At 46.0% G+C, this 14,256-nt stretch overlaps 1 protein-coding gene across 17 annotated transcripts in view; it reads right to left on the reverse strand.

The window, feature by feature from the left end:
* LOC119458481 (medium-chain acyl-CoA ligase ACSF2, mitochondrial) overlaps window positions 1-14,256 on the reverse strand; it is a 574,759-nt gene that overhangs the window by 265,604 nt on the left and 294,899 nt on the right. For 5 of the 17 annotated variants that reach the window (XR_007468047.1, XR_007468045.1, XM_049671251.1 and 2 more), the window contains exons 12-13: window positions 6,111-6,218; window positions 4,723-4,874 (exon numbers count right to left, since the gene is read on the reverse strand). The exons of 11 other annotated variants lie outside the window; for them this stretch is intronic. Coding sequence is in view for 4 of the 6 variants with exons in the window: in XM_049671251.1 (XP_049527208.1) it covers window positions 4,723-4,874; window positions 6,111-6,218 (260 nt within the window). In the remaining 2 variants the exon portion in view is untranslated. The remainder of the gene's footprint in view (window positions 1-4,722; window positions 4,875-6,110; window positions 6,219-14,256) is intronic. One more of the 17 variants, XM_049671249.1, reaches the window with a different exon arrangement.

The following is a 14,256-nucleotide window of genomic DNA, read 5'->3' on the forward strand; positions in this document are numbered from 1 at the left end:
GAGTAGCGGGGCGTCTTTTTTTTTCCCTTTCATCATTCGGCCCCAGTATTCCAAGCCCAACTAAGCACAGTACGAATGCATATACGAACCTAGTTGCAGCAATTGTGCATGTCTACCTATCCAACCTGTATCTTTCCTGAAGTAATTGGGAAATATTTTGAGGCTCGCATGGTCCTTGACAACTCAAACGGAACACGTTTGCTCTGAAATTCGGAAAATTGCGTGTCTCCGGTACCCCATCGAATTACTGTATCCGCTGCAAACACAAATGCGGATATCATATTCTTTAGCATACAGTGCACCGTGATTTGGTATCTCTTAATTGCTTTTATTTTGTTGAAATACCTGACGAAATAATGTTGATTGTCTTCTTAAAAGCATCTTAAAGTTTCTTTTTTTTATGACTTACAGATGAACCATGACCAGAGTATATTTTCATGCCTGAAGATGCCGAATTTGGATTCGTTGCTTAAGGAAACAATTGTCTTCAAGTGCATCTTGAGATAAGATTTTTCCCTTGTATAGAAGCCTCACCTAGAGCTGCGGCCCTTTACCACGGACACTCTTGTATCCTGTGCTCAGTGAACGTTCAATACCAGGCAGTCAAATCAATCCGGAAGCATTCGTTACGTCGTTCTTTATATACTGTCTCAGAACCTTAAACCCCCTGAATAACGCCCGAGACACTTCTTTCCCACACTTGCAGACGTTCAATAAAGATTACTTATTTATAGGCAGCCTACGAATCTAGGATTAGTGAAAGCAATTTAATGTCTGGCCCACCTCACTATGTTTGCGTCGCGTGAAAACTGCAGTGCTCATGTGTCAGACTTTTGCCCTCTAAGGAATACAGTACTGCGTCAAATGCATCTGCTGTTAGTTTCTTTCATCAGTGTCATTGTCCTGGTTCACCAGATAACTGAAAGCAGTTGTTGATCATTTATAAGCTCCTCAGTTAACGTAATGTTCAGTTGTGTAGAGCACTGCATGTTTGTATAGGTGCGCGTATCTGCAATGCAAATACGCCTTTTCATACCAAACGGGCCCTGTGCAAACTTTATAATTCACTTTGCTTAGAAATAATAAACATGTTGAATTTTATATGACACGGTACTTTTTTTGTCAAATTTTCGTGTTCAATGTGACTCATAAATCTACCTATTGATGTGTTTCCTAAAATGGCAAAACATTTTTGAGCACCAATGCACTATAAAAATTTATTTATTTATTTGTCCATACTGTGAGCCCTTTTCGGGCTGTTACAGGGTGGGAAATACAATCTTATAATAAAACAGTTGCATGCGCAAAAATAATTCATCAGTAATTATCTGTTAACATAGCAATTGCATACAAGGCATATATACACTTACGATTAGTAAATCAACCTTTCCAAATTGGATTGGGCACTGCTTTTCTTGGTGTAAAACTTAAAACCTTAAGCCGAGGCTAACTGAATGTGACGCCATATATACTGAGTTTGGTTTTCTTTTTTTCCTACGTGCTCACAGAATAATGTCAGCATTACTAGACCCGAATCATTGAGGCAGGATGCGTAGGTATTTAACTTTGCTTATATCAATGCACGCAGTTTTGAAAGGGCTATTTAGGGCCCGCAAATAAGTACACGATGACCAGAATTGTGAAAGTATATTTTTTGCTCATTTTCAAATTTTCTGACAAATTGCTGTCACAAGAAGGAAGCGGTCTTTCTTTCAGTTTTTTTTTCTTTTTCTGTGGTAAACAAATCTTTTAGTTGACAAAATGCTTCAGTACAATAGCCCCACATCTCAGAAGCCCAATATGCTAAACGAATCAAGAACATGGTTCATTCTTGAGAGCTGCGCGCAACTTAAAACCGCTCAATTCTGTGTCATGCGACGCTCCCAGCATGGAGTTTGGATAAACCCAAGCTGTTTTTAGGTAAGTCTATACGCCAAGTTAAGGACCGCACAAAGAGCGTTGAAACGAAAAATCTTAGGAGTAACGTTAAGAGACGGGAAGAGAGCGGTGTGGATCAGAGAACAAACGGGGATAGCCGATATTCTAGTTGACATTAGGCGGAAGAAATGGAGCTGGGCAGGCCATGTAATGCGTAGGATGGATAACCGGTGAACCATTAGGGTTACAGAATGGATACCAAGAGAAGGGAAGCGCAGTCGAGGACGGCAGAAAACCAGGTGGGACGATGAAGTTAGGAAATTTGCAGGCGCAAGTTGGAATACGCTAGCGCAAGACAGGGGTAATTGGAGATCGCAGGGAAAAGCCTTCGTACTGCAGTGGACTTAAATATAGAATGATGATGATGATACGCCAAGCTCATTAATCCGCTCCTAGTTGACTTAAAGTATAATTATGCGCGGAAGCGTTTCCCTGCATTTTTATTCCTATAACAGAAGGCCAAATATTAGAGCCTGCTGAATTGATACATGCGTATTTAAAATGTTCCAAAAATAGAGGCTAACAGGAAGATGGAGGCGTGGAGTGATTTGTCGTATTCCAACAAGGAATGTCGCTGGAGCCAGCAGCCGAAATTATTGGCTCCAGTCAGTGAAGTTCTAATGTGAAGTTCAGGGGAAGTACTTGTTATAATCAGAGTGAAGATAAGTGCTGTTGTGGAAACGTTGGCAATCGACCTTCCTCGTTCTATCTCAGTTACTCATACGCATTTGGAGTGTTATGAGGGGGGACGTGAAGCGAGAACGAAGATGTGAAATAGAATATCACGCAGGTGCAAGGATGCGTGGGCACTATAAAGTTGTGGTATCTGCACCTTCCATGTGAGATGTGATAATTATGGCATGAAAATGCGGTAAAAGTGTAGTCAATTGATTACAAAAACGTTAAAATATATAGTGTTTTAGGAGTAAAAGGAACCCTCAGCTGAGTAATTATTATATTCTCATTAATTATTATTGACTTATCGGTGCTGCCTTTCACTAAGTTTTACGCAGTAATCCCGTACAAACAAGGCCTAATGCCCTAACATTAACTCGACCACAGTGCGCCTGGACGCAATTCGGGACCGGCTACGTGGTCGATACAAGCCAACCGACAGCTCAGACCGTTGGCGGAGCGAAGAAAAGGCATGCGTTAATGGCAGAACTTTTTCCAGAGCTGCAAATGGGCCCTAGTATTTCTGTGTGCGTAGCACCCACTCTGTGACGCGCTTTAGCTCGAAGCAAGCAGTTGCAGCGGGAAGGTCGTGACGTCTATGATCGCTTTACGTAAAGGCTCCGAAAGTTGTGCGGTTTCTTCACTCACGCTTCTCCCTGCAATTAGTCATTTCTTGACAATCATAACTTGAGTGGTGGTTCGCCGGTATTATTGGTACGACGACATACTATTCTAAACAGCGTGAAAACGTGACAGCGCACTAGTGATGCGTTCCATTATCTTAGTCCCGTTATCGCGCTCTTTGTAATATGTCATGTTTCGAGATTTACATTCAGGAGCTCTATGTTCACCTCGAATATTTTGAGTAGTGTGTAGGCCATTCCGCTTTCACGCACAATTCATCGCATCTTGCAGCCTCTTGTAGATGAAATGTCTAGTGATTTTAGAGCTATATTTTTAGTCTTTCCTCAGCACCATTTCTAATCAACTTAGAAATAGGGCTGCCCCTGGAGATATTCTGCCGCTTTGAGTTTGCTGCCAGCGGGAACAGAAATGTGTTCCTTTATATAACCCTTATCTGCATGCTAGAAAAAAGAAAACAATTCAACCCCTCCCTCTTGTCACCAAATATATAGCGCCGGCGCATAACTAGCGTAAACCAAAAGTTGAATTTTTTATGTTTTCGCGCAACTTATAATACAGTGAAAATAGTATTATTGGCTAAACAATTCACCAATGCATTGAGCGCTGCATCACCACTGCTCGAGCGCGGCTGGCTCCGAGCTCGAGCATCTACTATTCGTTAACCAGTGGGTATGGCACTGGCACCGAAGCTTGTCTCCTTCATCACACTATTCACAATTTTCTTGAGTGTTGTTTCCGCTATTTGGCGTCTTCCGAGTTTATGAGCCCCGAGATCGGGCTTTGAAATGCACGTCGTTTTTGTTCTTGTTTGTTTGTGGTGCGCCTTAATTGCGCCTTTAATACAAAATGCGCCTCCCCTCCTTCCTCGATCTTTCCCCCCTCCGATTGCAGGATATAAAGCGTGAAAGAAAGCAATCGTCTGTTTCGCACACGGTAACCTCGCTGTGAATGTAGGAAGGATTTCACGCCCCTGCATATATAATAGGGGGTCGGGGGGCACTGCGATTGGGTGATTTTGTTAAAAGGCCTGACACGGAATATCCCTCGGATTGGCAGATAAGCTTTCTGCTTGTATTTTTGTGTTTCTGCTTGCTCTCATATACTTTTCTGCACTTTCACCATTCGTTTACAAAGGAACGAGTGCTTTCTTCTGCCATTGAAGAGCTCTGGAGAGCCATACGTTATTTATAGTGGGTTTGTTCTAGCCCCTGGCCTGAACAAATGTCTACTCGCCGAGCATTTTACTATCAGCCTTGATCATTTCTTCAAAAAAAAGCAGGCTCAGATGACAAATTTTTGCTCAACGTCGGCCTAACTATCCTCTTTCGATCTTACGTACGTTATGTTGACATGTGTGTTGCCAATAGAAAGGACGCCAAATTACTGCTCGGGTAAACTGTCCTGCATTTCCATTGGCTGCTTGTTACGCCCAAGTTATTTCTTTGTTGCGATCGACGACCGTACCCAGTCTTGTACCAGCCAGCTTGCGTGATGCATTCCCGCGTCTTCTGCTCGTCATTGTAGTAGCCAAGGAATACGTTATGGCCTCGGCACCAAACTTCTCCAGGTGTGCCTATAGGCTGCTCGTGGCCTGTTGCATGGTCTGCGATCTTCACCTGTGCGAAAACCGTATTGAGAGACACATATTGTACAGCGAGACAAAGATATAAGCGGACCCACTGCTGCGGCTTATAAAGGAGCCTCGCGGTTCATGGATTTCTGTACAGAAATGTCTAGGTTTTTCAAGGTAAGAACGCCATTCAGGCTAAACTGATAGGAAGACCAAAGCAGATGCACAATTGTGTGCGCCCACATTATTGAATAACTGATTCAGGAGGTTTCAGGTCTCAAAGCAACATATGCTTGACAGACATTGTAGAGGAAAACTGGGGATAAATTTTCACCACCCGCAGTTCTGTTACATGCACAAACTTTTCATACACCACCGTTTTGTATTTCACCTACGCCAACATACGGCCGCCGAATCCGATAGTAGAACCAACGGTCTACTGCTCAGCGGCAGAACAATGTAACCTCTGAGCGGTTGCGCAGTAACCTTATTGTTTATAGTTTGAGTGCCTGCCAACAGGTGTTAAAGCCTTGGTAACAGGTCACTAGTATATACAAGAGCATGAACACAATAAATTATGTACACAGAACCGCATTTCCACCAATATCGCATGCCAAAGTAAATGTGCAAGGCATGAATTTCTATAAGAAACTTAATAAAAAAGATATAATTGCTGAACTAATTTGCGCCAAACATTCTGTGCGCCAACTTTACTCAGACACTCAATTGAAAACATTGATGTCAGATGGCATTGAAACATGCTGGAGCTGTGTCGTGGGGCAAGTCAGAGAAAGATTAAGGTAAAACACGTAAGACCACCTTTGGTTTTCAGTGACAAAACCCAAAACTGCAATGATGGTAGTAACATATGATAATCAATCAGCTCACGGGCCACTTGTTGCAAGAGCTTTAAGCCACGCGCGAGTCTTTTGTCAATCAAAGCAAACATGTTTAAGCCAAGTAACAGTCTTGAGTAGCCATGGTGAAGGCGTCGATGAATATATCTTTCCTAGAAAGTGCCAACGAATCGACGCTGGACGGCTTCTATTAGGCTACTTTGAAGGGCACTAATATATTTCTGCACAGTCGGGGCAGCAGTAAGGCACAGTAGGTGAACATAAGCTACTATATAATATATCAAAATTTCACTAATGCGAAAAGTAAAGCTGCAGCAATATGAATGAAAAAAAATACCTCTAATAAGAATGTCCGACAGTCGTGCCAAAGATTTTCTCACAGTTTTACTTGTTTTCAACGATCATCGTAGTGGTTAACCACTCACCTCTAAGTAGGGCAAGGGCCGGCCTACGGTGTGCATTTTCTTGTCTTCTGGGTCGTCGTCGAACACAACTGTAGCCGCCATGGTCAGCTCCGTTGCGCCGTAGCCTACCTGTGAGGACATTACGTCAAAGTCAGAAGATAAAAAAAAACTGCGGCCTTGAGGAGGCACGTGACGGTACGGATGGGATAGAGAAAAGCTGACGCTTGCCGAAAAAAACACCAGCATGTAACAGTGCGCTCACTATTGTCTGCGAAAGATCGGCCGAGATTGACTTGGTTGGAAAGGCAGCACGTTCACTAGGTAGAATATGTGCGCTTAGATGCGCTTGCTTGCGCATTAACCACTTTGCTCTACTTCCGTCCAACTGCACGATGGTGCAATATGATACATTACCGCGGTCTTGGGATCAGTGAATCAATATAAATGACTGATGTCACATCTGCCTATGCAAACTGAAGCTCCCGGTTCTCTTCCTAATCTTAGCACAGGTTCGCGGGCACTGAAAACGCAGTGAGGGCAGAGTAAGAATGGGGAATGGTATTTAGGCCTTGCAAGAAGTGATGAACCTAAGGCATCATCTTGAACTTCTTCAAACATCAACATTTTTTGCAATAGATCAGTTCGCTTTATTCAGCACTTATCATGTAGTAAAAGTACCTATCATGTGGTAGCCAACCGCGTTGTGTGTGCCAACCTGAGAGAACAATCTTTCAGCAACGCACTCAAGAAAAGATTTTGTAAGAGCACACCGTGAACAAGTAAACAAACAAATAATACTTGTCTTGACGATTTTACAATAAGCGCATTTGAAGGGCAGCATTATCGTTTTGCCAGTTGATTTTAGTGCCAACATATTGCGGCAGGAAGGAGTGCTTACACAGATGCTGCAATTGTCAAACATAAGTTCCAAGGCGAAACCGTGGCCATGAACCCATTCTCGGAACATTATAGAATGTCATCCGCACCTTTCTTATAGTTAGTAATACGTATTTGTGCAGTTTGCCCTTTGATATATACGAGTATGTGTAATTAAATCAATGCATGATGGGCCTCTTCATGTAGAAATTCCAGTAGCGACTTATCAAACCCGTCGTCCATGAGCCATTGCCTATAACGATCTGCCTGATCTGTTCACAGCTTTGGAGCTCTTAGCATCATCGTCTCTGAATCGGCGTTGCGTTCACGAAACCAGACTGGGTCTCACACACCTACGTGCAACTTCCGCGGTATCGGAAAAAATACTGAACATGTCCAGTGATTTTGTTCTTGTGCTGACGTCCAGCCCCGCCTTCACTGGAGAGCATTGAACCGGCTGGACAAAAGATCATTTTTCAGAAGCCAGGATTCTTGTACCATAGCCATGCGCATCACTGGCGCAGAAAGCAACGATGACTTTGTTGCGGTCACAAGCCTATCGACAGTTTGTATGCATGGTGTATTCCTTCAAGTGTGCGCGTGACTAGTGCTCTCTCTTGCCTTCTTGCTCTATTTTGCTTCTTTCCCCGGAGCAGGGTAGCAAACCGGACGTGCGTCTGGTTAAGCTCCCTGCCTTTCTGTGCTCCTCTCTGTCTCTCGAGTAGCGCTCGTTACTGGGCAGAACCACCACAGGCACACAAGTGTTGAATGACCGCTTTTGATGCCGGAGCTGCACATTTTGGACAATTCACTAGGTATTCAAGTGTAAACCGCAGGTCGATGTGAGAGAAGGTTTAAGGGTCCAGAATACGGTAATTGACTAGCTCCCCGCTTATTGACAAGTTCCTAGGCGGTATTAGGCTGGGCGTGCTCTTGATGCGTTACAATTGAACTGAGACAGATAAGCAATCTAGGCCGGTGTGACGTAAAACAATTCCAAACTGTTTTTATTTGAAATCGGCCATTAGCCATTCGTGATAGGTCAAAACGGCTTCAGCTCTGTCATGGGCACAGCAGCTCTACCATGGGCAGAGCTAGAGACGTTTTGAACTATCACGGAGGGCTAATGGCCGACTTGGAATACAAACAGATTGGAATAGTTTTCCGTTATACCGGCCTAATCACCCTGTTGTAGTCCGTGTTTACTACATCCAGTCTCCCCAAATGGTGTGTTATCAACCGATACAACTGCACTTTGTATATTACGCGTAGTTGGGCGACTGAGACGACTACTTATTGTTATGGGTCTTCCGGGTAACCGTCAGCATAATTGAGCACATATTTTGACCACTGTTTTTACGCACTACTTGAAATTCTCTCAATTTGCCTGTCATATATGTCACTGACGTCTCCGATAGAATTCGCTTAAATGTCAAAGTTAAACAACAAGAAGAAAGTAAGACATATTAGAAATTATAACCTGGGAGAGATTGAGGAAGCCGTAAAATATGGACGCAGCATGAAATCAGTGAGAAGAAAACTTGGCATAGGACAGGGCAAAATGTTTGCACTGTAGGATAAGCCGGGTGATTTCATCAGCAATTTCGATGATATAGTAAACGCAGCAGAAGAATTATATACCGACCTTTACAGTACCCAAACCAGCCACGCTCCCTTCATTCGAAGTAGCCAAGAACAGGATACAGAGGCTCCTTCGATAACTAGCGATGAAGTTAGAAGGGCCTTGCAAGACATGACCCGAAAAAAAGCGGCGAGAGAAGATAGAATAACAGTCGATTTAATCAAAGATGGAGGAGACATCGTGCTTGAAAAGCTTGCGGCTCTTTATACGCAATGCATCACGACTTCAAGTGTACCAGAGAACTGGAACAATGCCAACATTGTACTAATTCATAAGAAGGGAGACGTTAAAGAATTGAATTATAGGCACATTATCTTGATAGCTTGCTTTCAGTTCTGTATAAAATATTCAAGCTAATTTACAATAGACTCAAGCCAACGCTTGAATTCAGTCAACCAAGAGATCAGGCTGGCTTCAGGAAGGGATATTCTAAGATGGATCATGTCCACGTCATCAATCATCGAGAAATCTGCGGAGTACAATCAACCTCTCTATATGGCTTCCATAGATTATGAAGCGGCATTTGATTCAGTAGAGGTACCAGCAGTCATAGAGGCATTGCGCAATCCATGAGTACAGGAGGCATACTGGAATATCTTGGAAAATATCTACAATGATTTTACAGCTACATTAGTTCTCCAATGTAAAAGCGGAAAGTTGCCTATCAGGAAAGGGGTCAGGCAAGGAGACACAATCTCCCCAATGCTATTCACTGCATGCTTAGAAGAATTGAAGCTCTTAGACTGGGAAGGCTTAGTAGTGAGGATCGACGGCGAACATCTGAGCAAGCTTCGGTTTGCAGGTGACATTGTCCTATTCAGAAACAACGGGGACGAAATACAGCTAATTAATGAGGACCTTAATACAGAAAGTGTAAGAGTAGGGTAGCAGATTAATATGCAGAAGATACAGGTAATGTTCAATAGCCTGGCAAGGGAACAAGAATTCAGGATCGCCAGTCAGCCTCTAGAGTCTGTAAAGGAGTACGTTTATCTAGGTCAATTACTCACAGGGGACCTTGATCATGAGAAGGAAACTTACAGAAGAATAAAATTGGGTTGGAGTACATACGGCAGGCATCGCCAAATCCTGACTGGGAGCCTACCACTGTCGTTGAAACGAAAAGTGTACATTCATTGCCTTCTACCGGTACTGACATATGGGGAAGAAACTTGGAGGTTAACAAAGAAGCTCGAGAACAAGTTAAGGACCGCACAAAGAGCGATGGAACGGAACATGTTAGGACTAACGTTAAGTGACAGGAAGAGAGCGGGGTAGATCAGAGAGCAAACGGGGATAGCCGATATTCTAACTGACATTAAGCGAAAAAATGGAGCTGGCCAGGCCATGTAATGCGTAGGATGGATAACCGGTGGACTATTAGAGTAGAATAGAAGAGAAGTGAAGCGATGTCGAGGACGGTAGAAAACTAGTTAGGGTGCTGAAGCTAGGAAACTTGTAGGTGCAAGATAGAATCAGCTAGCGCAAGCCAGGGTAATTGGAGATTGCAGGGGGAGGCCTTCGTCCTGTAGTGAGCATAAACATAGGCTGATGTACACAGTGAGCAGTAGACTGGAAACATGAACTAGTGATATTGGAACATACTTGTCGTGTTATCTTACAAAATTGGACTGCAACAAGAAAGAAATTTCAGAAAAGACTCAACAGTCTAGCACTGTTATTCCTAAAAACAGGCTACATTATGTTGTGCAGTACAAATCGACAAAGTTGATGCGATACCTATACAGTCGTAATATTCGACGTCAGTGGGAAAAGCAGCGTAGCTACCACTGTTGTTTTTCTTTATAAACTCAACTAAATGATTCAAACTCCGGACAGCGAAGAGGCAAGCACATCTTTCCGGCGCTCATGTAACATACGACGAGAGAACATTATGAGGAATGGGGACGTTACGCACACGCTAGACGTTGCTAAGAGCAATTTTTGCACGAGACAATCATGCATGCGATCGTGGCCTAATCGATAGAGTATTGGGCTACTGTGCTAGAAAGGACACGTTCAATGCTTGTCTCGTATCTCGTTTACGTACCAGTCTTACGCTTCTTCATAATAAAGTTGACACTCACTCACTCACTTACGCTTCTTCATAGCATTAATGGTAGACATGAACCACTATGGAGGTATCTAAGAGAAAACTGTACGTGTGCAGAGCGTACATGAGCTTGCCAGAGTGTGCGCAAAATGGCAAGTTCAGAAGAGATACGAAGTATCAAAATGTGTGCGAAGTACGAGGTATAAATGCGTGCGAAGTCATCTGTAATCTATGCGTGCTCAGCTGTCGAGATGTCACGATCATCACATTCTAAGCTAGTCTTTTTTTTATTGCGATAGCAATTATATGGACACTTCAACCGCATTTCTGCCGTCGGCGTCGCCGTCGCCGTGAGGTTCCTTATAGATAAAATCTTCGCCGCGCGCCGTATGCCCGAGCGAAAGCGTGCGGGGACGCGCGCTATCACGGAGAGCGAACCCACTCAATCCCCCACGGTCAAGCAAGGAAGCGGGAAGCCAGCGCCGGAGGGAGCGGGGGGGGGGGGGGGGGCGCACTTCTACTCTGCCAACAACCGCGCTCGTCGCTCGCCCGCACCGTCTCTTATCTCCACACGGTATGCGCTGTGCATTCGCCGCTCAGTTTCCGTTGAAGCGATAGACAGCACGTACTTCACCCGCTGCGGCGTATGCGCTTGCTGCAAGCGTTTTGACAGTCGGTGTCTGCAGTCATTCAGTGTGATCTATTCATGTTTGCGCGCGCTCACACCACGCTTGTTCATTCAGTTAGTAATAGTCGGGCCACATTTTCCAACGCATGCTACACATGCGATGCTGCCCAGATCGGCAGTGCAGCGCTACAGGTGTGTCCCTTCGCACGCGGTGCCCACGGGAAGCGCTTCTCATCAACACCACCGTTTCAAACGCGCCTTCTTGTGGTCATCGAGTCTCTCTTCATGTCGGTCTACTTACGCCGCAGCACACCTGCTTACTTAATCAGCTCATGTTTACTACAATTCATATTGCTACCAAAGCCGCTCACCTTACTTCGTATGACATTACTGTGTTGCTATCGCATTCATTGCTTCGCCCTCAGGGCGAAACTGTGACATGTTTTTTTTTTTACACCGAAGCTGTTGAAGGGATACCGTCACACAAGTTGGCGGGTGGTTTTTTGCGTAGGAACAAAAGTTGAACTGTTGAAACTGACGAATACAACAAGCTGGATTGAAAAAAAAGGAGAAACATCTTTTTTGTGATTTTCTGTTGCACCTTGCCTCCAAGCAGCCGCCGGCAGAAGCTTTAATTTGACGTCATAACACCCACCCGCGCGCGCGCGCGGCCAAGGTCGGCCACAGCCGTCGCAGTGTTTCCCGGGGTGTCGGTACCTTGCAGCGTTTGTTTAACCCCTTTAGGCGATCTTCGCACGTGGTCCGTCTGAAACATTATCCCCGTCGGCGCTCCACGCAGGTGGTGCGTCTTACATGCGCCTTCCCGTGGTCGTCGCACGGTATTGACGCGTTCGTCGCAGCGGAAGGAAATGCCCAGACATTGCTGTTATAACAGCATCGTCGGTCGTGACACGCCGTCGCAAACGTATCCCAGAGACGAGAAGGTGCGTAAACTTCGGATACCGGCCTGTCAGCCCAGCCTGGAGACCTCTAAAAATGACGTCATATGCGCGGACCACTTCGTCGACGATGATTATGTGACCAGCCTGGCTGTACTGAAAAGCCTCGGCATGCCGCTCAAAACGCAACGCCTAAAGCCTGACGCTGTGCCATTGGACGTCTCACGAAAACGCAAGGCAGAAATTATCAGCGGCGCGTTTGAAAAGAGGAGGCGAAAAGATGTCGGTAATGTTTTCGTTCACTTGGAGTCTTCTTGAGCAATGTGAGGGCGAGGCTGGGGCGAGATGCCCGAGGCTGGGTACGAATGCAGTAATGTAGGCAAAGCATAGTAAAACAATACAACGATAGCGAGCGCGAGCGCGCCTAACGAGATCAGTCCTACATGGCAGCGGGGCAGTCACAGCGCCGCCTCTATTTTTTCAGTGCCTGAGCGAACGTTCTCCTCAGGCCCTCGTTCACCGCCGCTCGCAGCTGCCGCGTGGCAGCGCTGTGTGAGTAAGCCACCGCCCGATGAAAAGGGTTCAGCCTCATCCATCCATCCATCCATCCATCCATCCATACAGGGAGCTGGCGCCATAGGTCGGCGCACTCACTCATGAGTGCACTCACTCACACTAATTTCAAAGGCGTGAGTGCGAGTGCGAGTGAGTGCCAGTGAGTGTGAGTGCAGGTGAGTGCGAGTGTGTGTTTGTGCAGGTGAGTGCGACTGTGAGTGAGTACCAGTGAGTATGAGTGCAGGTGAGTGCGAGTGTGAGTGAGTGCCAGTGAGTGTTAGTGCAGGCGAGTGCGAGTGAGTGCCTGTGAGTGTGAGTGGATGTGAGGGCGAGTGAGTGCAAGTGAGTGTGAGTGCGAGTGAGTGTCAGTGAGTGTGAGTGGAAGTGTGTGCGAGTGCGAGTGAGTGCGAGTGGAAGTGAGTGCCAGTGACTGTGAGTGGAAGTCAGTGCGAGTGAGTGCCAGTGAGTGTGAGTGAGAGTAAGTGCCAGTGAGTGTGAGTGCGAGTGAGTGCCGGTGAGTGTGAGTGGAGGTGAGTGTGAGTACCAGTGAGTGTGAGTGCAGGTGAGTGTGAGTGAATGAAGGTGAGTGCCAGTGAGCGTGAGTGGAGGTAAATGCCAGTGAGTGTGAGTGGAGGTGAGAGCCGGTGAGTGGAGGTGAGTGCCAGTGCGTGCGAGTGGAGGTGAGAGCCAATGAGTGTGAGTGGAAGTGACTGTGAACGTGGTGAGTGCCTGTGAGTGTGAGTGTAGATGAGTGTGAACGTGACTTAGTGCTGTGTGAGTGGAGCTGAGTGTGAACGTGACTGAGTGCTGTGTGTGAACTTAGTGAGTGCTTCTGGGTGTATAGTGGTGAGTGTGAACGTGAGTGTGAGTGCAGGTGAGTGTGAACATGAGTGAGTGCTTGTGAGTGGAAGTGAGTGTGAACGTGGTGAGTGCTTGAACAATAAGCAGAGGTGATATCGGTTCACCTTGCTTGCGGAAAAATGGAGGCACGTTGTGTGTAGAATCTCACTCGCGGTGAAGACTTCTCGCGCGAGCAGAATGTGCACACCAAGATAGAAACCACTCACTAAGGTCGTAACAATCGAAGGTTCAGGCATGAGTGAGAAAATGTGTAATGAAATGAGCGGATATATTACATTGCGACAGCAATTATATGGACACTCCAAGCGCACTTCTGCCGTGGTCGTGGACGTCGTTGTGAGGTTACGTATAAAGTCCAAACACGCTAAAAGCGTCGCCGCGTGCCGGCGGTACGCTGTGTGTGCGAGTGCAAGCTTGCCAGGGTCAGCCGACACTTGCTGCTCAATCTCGCGCGCGCGAGGGTGAAGGTGGGGCGGAAGCGCGCTGCTTCTGTCGCGCGTCAGGCACGGGGGGGGGGGGGGGGTTGAAGGGGAGGGTCGTCTTGCTCCGGCGACGGTGGCGTGGGTGTCGTATCTCGAAAGCCATCTGCAACGTCGAAAAAGTGCGCGCCCGCGCGGGCCTCCTCTTCAAAGCGATTTGCGACGTGAACAATG

The sequence above is a fragment of the Dermacentor silvarum genome, chromosome 7, assembly GCF_013339745.2.
Source record: "Dermacentor silvarum isolate Dsil-2018 chromosome 7, BIME_Dsil_1.4, whole genome shotgun sequence".
Classification (NCBI taxonomy): domain Eukaryota; kingdom Metazoa; phylum Arthropoda; class Arachnida; order Ixodida; family Ixodidae; genus Dermacentor; species Dermacentor silvarum.